This window comes from Otolemur garnettii, unplaced genomic scaffold (genome assembly GCF_000181295.1).
Source record: "Otolemur garnettii isolate 467f Iridium unplaced genomic scaffold, OtoGar3 scaffold00007, whole genome shotgun sequence".
NCBI lineage: Eukaryota > Metazoa > Chordata > Mammalia > Primates > Galagidae > Otolemur > Otolemur garnettii.
Window position 1 is genome coordinate 14,430,668 of NW_003852402.1, and position 15,983 is coordinate 14,446,650.

General features: G+C 42.2%; 1 protein-coding gene across 1 annotated transcript in view; it reads right to left on the bottom strand.

Moving 5' to 3' along the window:
* The window catches only part of PWP1 (PWP1 homolog, endonuclein), a 16,324-nt gene extending 1,529 nt beyond the window's left edge, over positions 1 to 14,795 (bottom strand). Inside the window, exons 1-14 of the mRNA XM_003783272.3 lie at positions 14,614 to 14,795; positions 11,822 to 11,880; positions 11,516 to 11,700; positions 10,931 to 11,016; positions 10,397 to 10,493; positions 9,792 to 9,902; positions 8,497 to 8,627; positions 7,572 to 7,633; positions 5,345 to 5,441; positions 4,383 to 4,444; positions 3,086 to 3,197; positions 1,241 to 1,331; positions 1,011 to 1,132; positions 155 to 260 (exon numbers count right to left, since the gene is read on the bottom strand). Coding sequence (XP_003783320.1) covers positions 155 to 260; positions 1,011 to 1,132; positions 1,241 to 1,331; positions 3,086 to 3,197; positions 4,383 to 4,444; positions 5,345 to 5,441; positions 7,572 to 7,633; positions 8,497 to 8,627; positions 9,792 to 9,902; positions 10,397 to 10,493; positions 10,931 to 11,016; positions 11,516 to 11,700; positions 11,822 to 11,880; positions 14,614 to 14,685 — 1,393 coding nt within the window. The 5' untranslated portion in view covers positions 14,686 to 14,795. The remainder of the gene's footprint in view (positions 1 to 154; positions 261 to 1,010; positions 1,133 to 1,240; positions 1,332 to 3,085; positions 3,198 to 4,382; positions 4,445 to 5,344; positions 5,442 to 7,571; positions 7,634 to 8,496; positions 8,628 to 9,791; positions 9,903 to 10,396; positions 10,494 to 10,930; positions 11,017 to 11,515; positions 11,701 to 11,821; positions 11,881 to 14,613) is intronic.
* Positions 14,796 to 15,983: the final 1,188 nt, after the last annotated feature.

Consider the following 15,983-nt stretch of genomic DNA (forward strand, 5'->3'; position numbering starts at 1 on the left):
AGGCGCCCGCCACGCCTGGCCATTTTTTGGTTGCAGCCATCATTGTTGTTTGGCGGGCCCGGGCTGGGGATTCGAACTTGCCACCTTAGGTGTATGTGGCTGGCGCCTTAGCCGCTTGAGCCACAGGCGCCGAGCCAATAACAAAGATTCTTACCTGAAGAGACTGTGCTTATATCCCAGACCCGAAGCCCTTCTTTCTGACCTCCGAAGGCATAAATAAATGGCAAATCAGGGCAACACGAAGAACAGAAGAGAACTCCCTGGAGAGCAAAGAATAGCAAGTCAGGGGTTCCAGTCTTTCCGGATAGCCATATGTCTAGATTCCTACTCTGTCTCTAAGAATCTATGACTTAACATGTTTACTCAAAATCAACTCACCAGTATCTCTTTCAAGCCCACTGCAAATGCAGTTTGCAGTCAAGATGGAGGGCATACTACTGATCTACAAAGCCAGACATTCAGCATGATGGCCATTCCACGGGACGTGCACCTGCTCTGACCACTCAGGTCTCTCATCTTCGTTATCAGTCTATTAGACATTTCTTAATCAATCTTATCTGCTATGTATTCCCAGAAACGTTAGCTCTCCTTTTAAATGAGTCATGGTGACACCAGAGGTCACTATTAAGTCTTTTTAAAATTTTTAATGTTTGGGGCTTTACTTTTAAAAATTTTTTTGTTGCCCAGGCTAGAGTGCTGTGGCATCAGCCTAGGTTAGAGCAACCTTAAACTTCTAGCTTCAAGTGACCCTCCTGCCCCAGCCTCCTGAGTAGACAGTCTTGGTCTTGTTCTTGCTCAGGCTGTTGTCAAACTCCTGAGCTCAAGCAATCCACTTGCCTCGGTCTCCCAGACAGCTAGGATTACAGGGGTGAGCCACCGTGCCTGGCTGACACATCCATATTCTTTAATGCAGTGACTCAGAGAGAAAAGGCAAGCAATACAAGTTCCAAAGGAAGATAAGGTCAGAAACAAAATAAACAGAGACCAAAGATGCCCCGGGAAATTCTTACCATTTTCATGTCCCTAGAATGAACTAGACTTGGCCTATCGCCTAAGATATCCCAGATCTTCACATATTTGTCAGCTGAAGCAGTCACAAGACAACCCTTGATCTGACTGCTTAGATCAAGACCTGTAGGAAGGTAAGTTCAGAGAATCTCACTTTAAAATATAGTTTACTATAGGAAATATATTTACTAAATCCTAAGTTAATAAAAAAAAGAAATGTATTCTTGCTCACCAGAGATTTCATCATTGTGGGCATTAAGAGTAAAAACTGGCTTATCTGAACGTGCATCCAAATTATATACAAAGCCATCATCTGTACTGGCCTGGAAAGAGTAAAAGACGGGTCAGGTTATAAGCCACTGCAAAAATCAGCTATATATCTGACATAACCGGTGGAGCTAATTATTACTGTTGTTGTTAGAAATTAATGTGGACGTAAAGAATTTACTTTTGGAGCTGAGTTTACACTCATAAGGACTAATTGAGCTGAGGTATCTACATGGCTTCTGGACATGAGCATAGTGCTTCCCCTCCCATAGTAGGTAGGGAAAGGAGTTAGAGATGTGGAAGCACAGAGGTGAGAGTTACATCCATGAGAGCACAGGGGACTCTGGGAGTGTAAAGGTTAAAGAGCAGGGGCCTGGTGAGCGCGGCTACTCCAGGTGCAGGCTGGGGAGGAGACCACAGAAGTGGGTCAGAGAGGGAGGAGGGAAGAAGGAAGAATGTCAGGGAAGGTCAATGCTGTCAACGTTCAATATGGCATTCGATATTCAATGTGAATATTATTCAATATTCTCTTTTTCAACAGAGAAATTCAATGAGAAGAGGACTGAAAGGCAGATTAGAGTGGGTGGTCACACAATCAAGAAAAGGCGAGGAAATGACAGACAGAGTCAAGGATGAGAGACAGAGACCTGAGCCTGTGCACAGGCTAATGGCAATGGCTAGTAAGGACAACTGAGGGGTCTTGGAGCTGGGCTGGGGAAGAGGAGAAGGAGGTGGTCTCTTCCTTTGAGACCAGAGGAAGAAGGTGAACCATTTTACCTCCCACTTTCCTAAATATTTGTGATTTTACTATCTATGACCATTTGTTAGCAGACAACCTCAGGAAATTCGTAAGCCTGACTGCTGAGAGCCAAAGCGTAACACTGAGCTGTAACTGAGCTTCATTCTGGACGACTGTAAAATGGAATCAGGCTTTAGGCAGCTTGGCTGGAAACAGCATTTCCTCCAGTAAGGGCACAAAGCTGAGACTAAGTGTCTCAGAACCATTACTTCAGGGAGCTAATTAAAATGTCCGTATTATTATTTTTTGTTTTTGGCAGTTTTTGGCCAGAACTGGGCTTGAACCCACCACCTCCGGCATATGGGGCTGGCGCCCTACTCCTTTCAGTCACAGGTGCTGCCCTAAAACTATGCATATCTTTTATGGAAGCTATCTATAGAAACTCTACATCCTTTACAAAGGACTACATATTTACTTTAGGAAAACTGGGAAGTACTGGGTTTATGTCTTCCCCTCTGGATAAAAGCTTGGATTTTATTTCTCCATGTACTGACATAGTAGTGGAATCTCACTGACGCTACGTGGAAAACTGTTGATCCCACAGACAACTGAGGGCATTCACAGAAAGACTTTACCTTTTTTTCCCCTCCTATTTGGGAGCCAGTGCTGCTATAGGCTAACATTCTCATTCACTGGAGTTCCATTTAAATATGAGGATTTAATTAAAAGAGTATGTTCTTTCTCTGATTTAACCATTAAAAAATAATTTTATGCTTAATATTTCAAAGGACTGCACACTGAAAACAATGGTTAAACTCAGTAAGTAAAAAAAATGTGACATACTTTGGAATGGTTAACAATTAGCAAAATCATTTACATGCTCAGCATTTTTTGGTGGCTGAGCCATTCTCCTGTTTAAAAAAAAAATCTGATTTTTTTTAACCTAAAAACTCAAAACATCACATTATTAATATAGAAAAAACTTCTCGGAGATTCTCTCTACTATGGAATTAAAGAAAAATAACTTGTCAGTAACCTAGAAAAGCAAAACAGTAACATGTATATTCTTACCAAAAAGTGACAAGGTGAAAAGTGATTCCAAGTCACCCTCTCGATCTGCCCACTGAACCGCCACATGCGACGGCTCTCCTCTGGACTCCGGCAGTCATACAAAGCAACGGATCTGGACACATTCAGGCAAAATTAGAGTTTGAACAGTTCAATTCTCCTATGAGAACTGTGTTTTATGTTTATGTATAATGAAATGGTAACAAAACAGCATCACAGAGTCAAGATTCAGTTATTTAAAGGCTGTTTTAAGGTTCTAAAATAAAGCATGAATTGAGTTTCACTATTTGGTAGATTCTGGCCCTAACTCTTGATGGCACTGGTGGCTCTGAAGGCACAGTGGTCTTGAATGCCTGTAGGTCAAACTGTCCACGTATAAGATGAATCCTCTCTATTCTCAAAGTCTAGGGCAATTTCTAACATCCCCTTCCCTGGTCAAGCTCAGAACCATGTAGCTCACATCTTAGCCACACTTATTCTCTGCAACCAGGTCATTATATTTGGGGCAGCGGGGGGGGGGGGGGGGATGACACTATTGTAATTGTGCATGAGTCACAACTAAAAAATGTAAACATATCACTTCTCAGAAAGATAAGAAATCAAAATAAAGTCTGATGACAAGTTGGTTTTAGCGTCTGCTCTCTCTTGCCTTCACTTCCTCCTAGGTCTGTGCCCTCTGTCACACAACATGGGAGTTTTTCCCATAAAGGCAGAGTCCATCTCCTTGCTCCACGTGACCAGTTAGCCCAGAGAACCAGACAGAAAAGTGCTAGTTCTAAGGCCAGGTATCAAGAGGCTTGGCATCCTTGCTGTGCTTGTGACCCTGTCCTGAGAACACATGTGGGAAGAACTCCCATGCTGCATGACAGAGGGCACAGATGTAAGAGGTAAAGAGCTGGGGCCACTGCAGCGCACCACAGGGGGTTTCCCTTCATACCTGTGCTCCTTTTTTACATGTTGGGTCTGAAGGTGGGAAGCAGAAGCTAAGACAAAGCTGTAGTCAGTCTTTATTCTTAAACTCCTGGGCTCAAGTGACCCTCCCAGCTCATCTCCTTGAAAAGCTGGGTCCAGAAGTGTGTGCCCACCACACCTGGCTAATTTTTCTATTTTTTGGAGAGATGAAGTCTTGCTATGTTGCCCAGCCTGGCCTCAATTGCTCCTCCTGCCTTAGCTTCCCCAAAGTGCTAGGATTACAAGCATGAGCCACTGTGCCTGGCCTTGTCGCACACTAAGGGGTACTTCCTGAATTTGTTCCGGAGGATAAAAACAGAGTGGCAGTAACGCTGATGTGCTTTCTTACTTATCATAAGATCCAGAAATCAGAGTTTGTGCTTCAAATGGATGAAACTGCAAAGTCTGGACCTACAGGGAGGAAACATAAACGAAGAGATCTGTGTTTGCTCTTGGTCAAGTTACCTTTGGCAAGAAGCAACTTGGCATTGGTTCTATAAATTTTTCCTTTTGAAATTCAGTATTACTTAAAGAAACATATGTCTATTTCATAATCAAAAAGGCAAACTATACTCCCAAGTAACAGATGGCACTTAAAAGACATTAACGCAGCATTCCCCAAACTGGTTTTGGTGGAATACTATGTCCCTCAAATGTTACAGGACATTTGGAAGAAAAAAGAGAAGTGCCAAATACATCAGGCCAACTCCACAGGCTCCAGAAGTCCCCAAATGTGCATCAGTAAATTAGATCTCCCGGGCGTGCTGCAGGAATGGATCTGCTAGCGCCTGTAAAATCACTGTGACCGACACCCCACTCTCAGCCCCTCTTTAAGGAACCTCCATAAACGTGTTTCAGGGCACTAACGCTCCTGCTCCCATTTTTGCACCTCTAAAACCTACCACACAGGGTTTTTGAAAATCCAATGACAGAACATATGTAAAGGTTTGGATTATTTTTAGCCAATATTTGTCCCAGTTTTTCTTTTCTTTTCTTTTTTTTTTTTTTGAGACAGAGTCTTACTATGTCGCCCTCAGTAGAGTGCCATGGTGTCACAGCTCACAGCAACCTCAAACTCTTGGGCTTAAGCGATTCTCTCGGTCAGCCTCCCAAGTAGCTGGGACTACAAGTGCCCACCACAACACCCGGCTATTTTTTTGTTGGAGTTGTCAATGTTATTGAGCAGGCCCAGGCTGGGTTGGAACCAGCCAGTCCTGGTGTATATGGCTGGCGCCCTAGCCACTGAGCTACAGGCACTGAGCCTTGTCCCATATTTTTCGAGACTCCCTTTGATTCACTAAATCACCATACCTTATCTGTGTGTACAGCAAGACTAGCTGCTGGCTTCCCTAGGGACATATCCCACAGAATGACAGTATTATCAGCTGATGCACTTGCCAATACATTTCTGAGAAAGGGAAGAATAAAACGAGGTAATCTTTTAAAAATCAAGAGCATTAAATGTGAGGATTGCATTTACAATAGCATCAAAAAGAATAAAATACTTAGGAATACATTTAACAGAAGACACATAAGACTTACATTATGAAAAATGCCAAAACAAAAAGCGAATAAACAGAAAGGCACTCACATTCATGCTCTGGAAGACAACTTTGTTAATAATATGGAAACACTACATCTACAGACTGAGCTACAGATTCTCCCAATCCCTCCTGGCTATCTTTTTGCATTAAGTGATAAGCGGATTCTAAAACTGATATGGAAATGTAAGGGACCCAAAATAGCCACAATATACTGAAAAAAGAAGAGCAAAGTTGGAACACTCACATGTCCTGATTTCAAAACTTACTGAAAAGCTACAGTAATCACAAAAATGTGGTACTGGCATAAGGACAGACATAAGGATTAACAGAATAGAGTTAAGAGTCCAGAATAAGCCCTTAAGTTTACAGTCACTGATTTTTGAGAAGGGTGCCAAGACAATTAAATGTTCTATGGTGGAAAGAACTGTCTCTTCAACAAACGGCTGAGGGACCAACTGAGTATCATTTGAAAGAATGAAGATGGACCCTATGTCATACTACACACACACAAAGAAACCTCAAAATGGATCACAGACGTCAATACAAGAGCTAGTACAATAAAACTGTCAGAAGAGAACAGAGATGCAAATCATCATGACCTTGGGTTAGGCAACAAAAGACACCAACAGATAAAAGTAGACTTCACTGGCATGAAGAACCTGTACTGCAAATGATACCATCAAGAAAGTGAAAGGACAACCCACAGAATGGGAGAAAATATGTGCCAATCATGCATTGCCTAAGAGGTTAGTAGGCAGAAGTTATGAGAACTCCAACAACTCCAACTCCAAAAACACCGCAATTAAAAAATGGGCAAAGGGCTTGAATAAACACTTCCTGCAAAGAAGACATACACAGAGATGCTCAACATTATTAGCTACGAAGGAATGCAAATTAAAGCCACAATGAGATACCACTTCACAGCCATTAGAACAGCTATTATTTTAAAAAAAATAGAAAATAACAAACGTTGGGAGAATATGGAGAAACTGGAACTCTGTGTGAACTACTGGTGAGAATGCAAAATGATGCAGACTCTATGGAAAACAGTATGGTGGCTCCTCAAAAAATTAAAAACAGAATTACTACGAAATCCGACGATAACACTTGTGGGTACATAACCTGAAGGAACCAAAAGCTGAGACTTGAGCAGCTATGTGCACACCCGTGTTCACAACAGCATTATTTGCAGTAGTCAAAAGGTAGAAGTAACACAGTGTCGGCTGATGGATGAATGGGTAACACAGGTCGGATATGCTCATAAGGAAGCACTATGCAGCTCTGAAAAGGAAGGAAACCTTGACACATACTACGAAGTGGATGAGCTGGAGAACATTACACTAAGTGAAACAAGCCACAAAGAAGTAAATACTATATGATGTCACTCACACGAAGTAACTCAGAGCAGGCAAATTCAGAGACAGAAAACAGAAAGGTGGCTGTCAGTGGGTAGGGAAAATGGGGAGATAGTGTTTAAAGCATATGAAGTTTCAGTCTGGGAAGATGGAAAAATTCTGGAGCTGGATGGTGGTGATGGCCGTGTAACAACCTGATTGTACTGAAAGCCACTGAACTATAGACTTAAAGGGGTAAATTTTGTATTTTATATATTTTGCCATAACTTAAGAAAAAAGAATAAAAGAGAATGTGGATGTGTGAAAGAAAACTAAATGAGGTTAGAAAAATGTGTTCTGGGAAGAAATACCATCCTGCCCCTGCCCCACGGCACTGCAACACACTCTGCTGGTCTTCCAGTGGTGGGGAGGACCACACTTGGTCAGCAACATCTCATGAGCACCTATGAAGAGCTGGGGGGTGATGTGGGGGACACAGAGATGCAGACAGCAGAGCTCCTGCCCACAGGAACACCGCAGGAAGGGAAGACAGGACAGACACAGAGCCCACATGACACAGGAAGCAGGGGCAGGCGTGGGCGTGACTGCGACCACATGGCGACAGTCTTTTACAATCATTCAAACGTCGTTTCTGTTTACCTGATTAGCTTATTCCATGAAAGGTCAAGGACAGCATCAGTATGCCCTTCCGCTGAGGAACTCTGTAATAATTGTTTTAATTACTTTTTGTTTTAAAGTCCCCCATTATAAAATCAATATGTTAATATGCAAGGTTTTTAAATCTTAAGGTTACTTTTTCGGTATTATTTAACTTGCTTGAAGAACTGAGAAATAAATACCTTGTCTCCCTGTTAGGTATCCATGATAAATATTCTTTATAGGGAAGAAACTACAGTAGTTCTTTTATTTTTATTTTTTTGAAACAGGGTCTTGCTACATTGCCCAGGCTGATCTCAAACCCTTAGACTCAAGCAATCCTCCCTCCTCAGCCGCCCAAACTGCTGGAAGTAAGGTATCTGCAGCTAGGCCCAGCTATAGTAGTTCTTAATCTAGGTACTATAAATTCTAAAAATATTAATATTGCTCCCCACCCCTCTCTTAATTCAACAGTTTAAAAAGCTAAAGAAATTAATACATGGTTATCTAGAACTCAACATACTAATGGCTAAACAGAAATTTTTTAAAGGTTCAAAACTAGTATATTATTTTTGGCAGCTATCATGCACGAAGAATGTACCCTGACCAGTCCTTCATATATAGTAGCTGTTCATACTAACACACTAGTTTTGAAGAAGTTTTGTGTAAGAAAGAAAATATGCAAATGGAGGCTTTATGTAATCAGAAATAAGCTCTCCTTGGATGAGCTTTTTGAAACTAGAAATTACAATAACTTCCTAACTACCTGTCCTGTTTCACCAAGAATATCTGATTGGACAAGTACGGGGTGGGGGGGCAAAAATGTATAAACACTGGCACCCTCTGTATATATTCTTCACATCCTCCACTGCCTATTCCCCAGAAAACTTATCTCCACTTGTCATCCAACATCTATTAGGTTCTTTACCTTCTTCCCTTTCTTTTTCTTCTTTTTTGAAAGTTTACTTCCAAGTGTGAAGACGGGTTCTAAAGAGTCCACTATATCGAGGTCCCACACTTCAATAACAGGTGTCATGCTTCCCACAGCAATATAATTTCCTATAGGAAGGGAAGAAATGCACCCAGGGTTACAAAATGAAGAGAAAGCCACACATAACTTCTAATCAAATGCTTCACACTGCAGACTGAGTAATGGGCTAGAGTGGTGCTTCTCAAATGTAAACACGCATAGGCATCGGGTGAATGCTGCTACGACGCAGATTCTCCTTTAAGTGGTCTTGAGTCGGTCTCAGCCAGCTCCCAGGCGATGCCAAATGCTGCGCTGTTGTTAGTCTATGAACCACAATTTGAGTAACAGAGATTTGATCTTGGCTCCAGTATCCTTACTTATACAATGAAAACAACCCCTCCCTACGTCCCTTACGGCGTCTTATGGGGATGAAGATCAGATGAGGATGTGAATAAACCTTGCAAACAAGATATAAGACATCAGTATTATCAGTATTCCAAGGCTTATTAAGAAGTATAGATGGGGGCAACTAATAGTGTGCAGATGTGGTTAAAAAAACTAATGTGAGCCAGGCTTGGTGGCTCACGCCTGTAGTCCTAGCACTCTGGGAGGTCAAGGCTGGCAGATTGCCTGAGCTCATAGGTTCGAGACCAGCCTGAGCAAGAGCAAGACTTTAGCTCTAAAAAATAGCCAGGCATTGTGGTGGGCGCCTATAGTCCCAACTACTTGGGAGGCTGAGGCAAGACAATCTCTTGACCCCAAGAGTTTGAAGTTGCTGTGAGCTATGACACCATAGCACTCTACTGAAGACGACAAAGACTCTGTCTTCAGAAAAAAAAAAAAAAAAGACTAACATAAGAATCTAATTATCTGTGACAAGCCTCTCCATTTCAGTTTTATCTGATGTTTTCTAAAACAGATTATGCTACTTAACTGAAGCTGGTAACATCAGACCCAGCATGCCATTTTACACCGAGTCTTCACGGGACGTTAACAGTGCCACAGCCCAAAAGGCTTTCAGGCCCTGTCCCTCAGCATACCGTGGAATAGCAACCTCCTTAGCTCATATCTGAAACCTGGAGATATACAGACCCCAAGCAACTAAGGGATGGTGTGCTAAAAACTGTGTAACTTCACAAAGTAACAGTATCAGCAACGCTTCTGAAAACATTAAAGAGAACACCTACTTTACATAGGTAGGAAAAAGCGCATGGGACTAAGAAGCATTGAGCAACCTTAAATTTTCCACTTACCAGTAGAATCATCTGGGCTAGGATCAAAATTCAGCCATTCCACACTCAGAGGATACGCAGACAAGAGTATATCATGGTGTACATAAAAAGAATCTTCTTCTTGATTGTAAACTGAAAAGATTGGGAAAAGAGATGTTATTCCATCAGAATAGTCATCATCAGAAATCACTGCTCACTCAAAAGAACAGACTTTCTCTATCTTTAGAAGACAAAGTAAGTATTCCTGGTAGAGACCTTGTGAGTGTTTCTTTTCTATAGCGAGTGAACTAGAAGACAGGACCACTTATCTGGCAAGCATGCAGGCGGCATATCTGTCAGTGTCCATGCTCCCCTTTGGGGCAGGCTACATCCTGGGAATAAATTAGATAGGTAGAATTTTTACCTAGCAGTAATGGCTTTTGAATTTCCTTCTAATGTCATTAAGTGTGTCTTATTTTAAGCATCATTGCTCCTATCAGTATAACAGAGAGGAAATGGGTAGGCTGTACAGAATTTAACTGTAACTAATTTAAATGAGGTACAACAGGATCTGCACCTAAAATCTCACAATAGTAAGTATTACAGTTACTTAGACAACCTTTTGGTAAGAGATGTGCTTCACTTACCATGCACCTCTAAATTGCACTGGTCCTGTTCAGCTCGGCCACAAACTATAAGATTGTCGGTGGGCTTAATCAAGAAATCTTCACGTTCATACTGTTCCTAAGTAGAGAGAAAATAAGTCATTGGCTGGAAGTAGATATTCAGTAAGATTTCTTAAACACTTAAGAGCATAACTAGCTAGTCCTATGAAGACTCAGTGTAATGCCTGTAATCTCTGTGCTTTGGGAAACTCAGGTGGAAGGACTGCTTGAGACCCAGGAGTTTGAGACCAGCCTAGGCAACATAGTGAGATCTCTCTCATCTCTACAAAAAAAAAAAATCAAAAAATTAGCTGGGCATGGTAGTGTGCTCTTATAGGCCCAGCTTTTTAGAGGCTGAGGTGGAGGACAGCTGGAGTCCAAGAGTTTAAAGTTACAATGAGCTATGATTGCCCCCCCCACAGTTTAGCCTGGGCAACAAAGTAAGACCTTGTCTCTAAAAATACAATTTTAAAAATTAAAAATAAGTGTAATTAGAAAAGGGATGTAAATATTTACTGTATCTTTCAGAGTAACGTAAGGATCTTGATCATTACTCCCGTAGACCGTAAGACCCAAGAGAGATTCGCCGAGAGTCTCAGCATCTGTAAGAATTATTCACAAATTGAAATGAATAAAACAGTCACTCAGACAAAAACATTTTTTCTAAAACATCTGTCTTTGGACTTAGAGCCAACCATCTATCCTACAACTAACTTTGAATCATCCATTCTGGGAAAGAAAACTGCATAGTTACAAGCAGGAATTTAAAAGCCATTTACAGTTGACCTTTGAAAGGCATTTCTGATAGCTGTAGAATTTATAATCTTCCAATGAAGAAATGAAATCTGGGAGAACATAGAACTCTTTCCATATTTTCTAGCTTGCTCCTTCAATCGTGATTGAAGGTGCTACAGAGAAAAAGCCTTTAGAACCTGGAAATAAACTAGCTTAGGAAACATGATCTCTGTATAAGTCTTAAAGTAGATTATATAGTTGATGTCAAGGACAATAAAATCTCAGAGTAAACTTTTGGAATACACAAGCACGATCTAATACTTTGAGTTTGTAATCACAAACAAATAAAAGTAAATGAATTCTAACCCGGATCATCCTCTTCATCATATTTGTCTAAGTCATACTCGGCCAGCTCATCGTCATCTAGCGTCCTGTCATCCTCTGGGTCACCATCCTCCAGGGGCTCTCTTGGTCGAGCCTGGGTACGTGCACTCTGCATGCCATCTTCTGAAGGATGGCCTACCTCCTCTTCATCGCTGCCACCGTCTTCTCTATGAGAATGAAGACAAAAAGAAAAAAAAAACATTCAAATGGCACTTTCCAATGACATCATTATTTAAGATATACATGTCATCTGTACTTTACCATAGACATCAACATTCCTAAACTTACTGCAATTTTTCCTTTGCATCAGCAATGAGTCGCTTTACTTCTTCTTTACTTAGTTCTACCTAGAAGACAGCAAACATTTCATTACAATAGATTTAAGAAAGTTGGTGAATTAAAAACAAGTTTGCAAACAAAAGTAATACAACTTCAAGTGATCTCATCAATAATCAAACATCAATCCAGACTCTATATTTAACAGAAATGGAGTTTTTTTTTTTTTTTTTTCAGACCGAGCCTCAAGCTATCCCCCTGGGTAGAGTGCCATGGCATCACAGCTCACAGCAACCTCCAACTCCTGGGCTCAAGCGAGTCTCCTGCCTCCGCCTCCCAAGTAGCTGGGATTACAGGCGCCCGCCACAATGCCCGGCCATGTTTTGGTTGCAGCCATCATTGTTGTTTGGCGGGCCCGGGCTGGGGATTTGAACCCACCACCTTAGGTGTATGTGGCTGGCATCTTAGCCACTTGAGCCACAGGTGCCGAGCCAGAAAATGGAGTTTTTAATAGGTCCTTACAACTAAGATCCCTTCCCACCTTGGAACTGTTCAAAAATTAGGCTCATTCTACTGCACTTTTCTCTGTCTTAAAAAGAAAGAAAGAAAGAAAGAAAGAAAGAAAGAAAGAAAGAAAGATTTTTATAAAGTGTCTCTGTGGCAGCCCACCTGGTTTTCTTCTGTCTCTGGCTCCTCCCAGAGCACCTCTCCCTCTTTTCCTGGAGCCACTCCTTAATAAACCATCCTTGCACTGGTCCTCTGTTCTTTTCCCTATTATCACTGCTAAGTAGTCACATGCCAGACTCAAGTCCTTGCAAAACCCATTCATTCAAACACTAAAACTACCACCTCTGAACGGATTATGCCAAACTTTACTTTTTTACTTTTGTATCTTATACTTCAATTCGTCCTCAACTGTCTAGAAGACTTCTCACTTGGACATCTTTTACATGAACAAGTTCAAACTGAAGTCACTCTTTCTATTTGAAAACCAACATTCCCTTAGTTATTCAATGCTTTAGTACCTTTTAAACACCCCATCATTACTAAACCACAAGCTCTTTGAAGACAGAAAGAGACCTAAGCACATAGTTCAGTGCTTGGCCCATGGTGGCAATGCTTAATAATCAATGATCAATCAATCAATCACCCAGCTTTTACTAACATGCCTCTAGTAATATGGAAATTCTCTTGAGAATGAATTTTCATTTTGGAACAGCTCCAGCAATTAAAGAATTAAAAAAAAATTTTTTTTTTTTTTGCAGCTTTTGGCTGGGGCCAGGTTTGAACCTGCCACCTCTGGTATATGGGGCCGGTGCCCTACTCCTTTGAGGCACAGGCGCCACCCTAAGAAATTTTTTTTAAAGAGATGAGGCTGGTCTAAAACTCCTGACCTCAAGCCATCCTTCTACCTTAGGCCCCCAGGCAGCTAGGACTATAGGAATCAGCTACCACACCCACCTAACGGTTATTTCTTAAGTTTATTTAAATGATACTTATTTGTCCAATTTCTTTGGTTGGTCGAAATTTTCCTTCCTGGGATTTCATAAAATAAATTCAATCTCTTCTTCTTATAAACTCTTCAAACAGTGGTTTCCAAACCTGTATGCACATTCATTTCTAAAAGATCCTCTAGGAAAGGTGATCTTTTAAAAATATTAGACTGCACTCCAGACTAACTGAATCATGATACGCAGAAGTGGCAAATAAGCATCAATATTTTTGAAGCTCCCAAAGAGTTTTCAATGTGTAGACTCATTTGACAATCACTGTCTTTAAGTATTTGAAAGGATACATGCTTCTTTTTAACAACAACTGTTTTCTCCTTTAACAATTTTTAATATGAAATAATTTTCTGTTCCTATCTTATAAATATGCACTGAGTGCCTACTGTTAGCCAAACACTAGAGAAACAGTGGCGAATAAAACAGTCTGTGCTCTGGTGGAATTTGAAACTACTGGGACTATTCCAATCCTTCCTTACTGTTAACTCCATGTTCAAGCTACTCACACTCCTGTCCCTTTCCCTACTTCTGTCATCACTGCCTAACTCAATTACATTCAAATCAACCCTTTTACTTTTTTCATAGTACTTCCGCTGACATACCATATTTATATGCCAACTCCACAAAGGGAGCTGGGGGACTTTTCTGTTCTGTTCATGCTTATCCCAGGACCCTGAACAATATCTGGCGTGCAGAAAGCACGTGGCATTTGATGAATAAATTACTTAAGTCATCTTCACCTCTGTTAGTCTCCAGCTCCTGTAGGTTTTTCATAATGTGTCACATTTACCTCTCATCCCCACTGCCATCATCATCTCATGTGAATTACTTCAAGAAACTCCTAACTCTACTTCCAGCCTCAATGACATCTTAGTCTCCACACCAGTGTCGAACTTGGAGCACATGAGTGGAAGGTGGAATTTTCCCATTTGTGTCTCTTTTCAGTTATGTCTGCAAATGCCCTGGGGTGCGAGTGAAGCTGTGGTGTTGTCAAGCCTCTGGGGGTATTTCTTATCCAAAACGGGAGTAACCCACTCCCTTTCCAGTTAAGTCCACGTGCGTGCGAATATGGCACAGGGCTGGACTTGGAGATAGGGCGCGGCCCCTGACTGCTCAGGCCCAAGACATCCAGACCCTCAGAGCTGAGCTCTGATCACGACAATCGGGCCAAAATCGGCCTCCCGTAGCCAGTCACACTAGCCTGGCCAAGTCCCCTCGTTCGGGTGCGGGTTCCCCAGGCGGGGCTGAGCCGGCATGCCGTGAAGCTGCTCCCCGTGAATCCCATCGACCCGGCCTTACCTTATCTGGCGTCTCTTTGGCCACGCCGCAGCGGACCCAAGCCACGCACGTCACCTGGCGGCTGCGGTTCATGGTCCCCAGCTTAAAGACGGGTCAGGCTACAGACTCCGCCGCAGCAGCAGGGTGACCGGCACGATCCCGATTCCGCACTCGCCCACCGCCAGGGCAGAGCGCAGGCGCGCGCACTGTAGCGTCGGCGCCCGCTTCTGACGTCACTCGGGGCTACGAATGGGAAAGGGGCGGAGACAGGATTGAAGCGGAAGCCGCTGGGAGAGGTGGCTCCTGGGCTTGCACTGTGCGGGCTGAGCACGGTGACGAGGCTTTTGAAAACTGCCTGTAACGGTGTCTGCAGGCTTCGTGGAGGGACCGTAGGACTTAGAGCCAAAATCCCACCTTTAAAATGGCGAACAAAAAGAACGGGAGAATGACTGCCCTAGAGAAAAAGTCATGAGAAAGATAAGCTCAGTTGCATTGTCAAAAAGGGGTATCCTTCTATGGTGTCAATTTTTGCAACAAATTAATTTTTACATACAATATTTTACTTGGTTCTCACAACACTGATGAAATATGACAAATAATTATTTTCGTTTTAAAGATGGACAGATTCCCGTGCTTAAATTTACCTTAGGACCCTGAGTTCACACACATGGTTAGGAGGTGATAGAACTATTCTATCACCAACTCTATGCCAAGCCTAATACCCTTGGCCCTCACCAGCCTGAGGGAAGGATTCTCCGGAGTAAATTGCTCATCACTGCTTGGTCAGATTATGTGTTCATTAAGGTCTCGTCCAGTGCTCTGTTTCTCCAAACGGATTCTTTGCTTTTGGCCCATTTAAAAAAATGGTAGGGCAGATTGTGCTTTTCAAAGATGGACACAACACTATCATCCTTCACTTGTTTTTCTACAATGGATTTAATCCTCCTCCATCAAAGTCTGAATCCATTAGCCTTGAATCTGGTTAGGCTTCTGACAACTTTGACTAATGGAGTATGACAGAAATGACACCTCCGAGGTTGGGTCATAAATGTGATGCAGGTTTTGTCTTTTTGTTTTTGCTGCTAGAACACTGTTCCAACACCTAAAGCCACCAAGCTGTGGGGAAGCCAGACCACATGGAGAGGCCACATGTGGGTGCTCAAGTAGACATTCTTAGTCTTTGAGTTGACCCAGGCATGTAAATGAAAGAGCCATGTCCAGCTCCCAGATATTCCTCACCCCCAGCCTTCCAGTTTTCTCAGCTGCAGTTCAGTCCTAGTGGAGCGGAGACAAGCCATTCCCACTGTGCCCTGCCCAGTGTTCTGACCTGTAGAATCTGTGCACTTTGCAGTAACATGGTTACTTCAAACCACTGTTTTTTTTAAAAATCT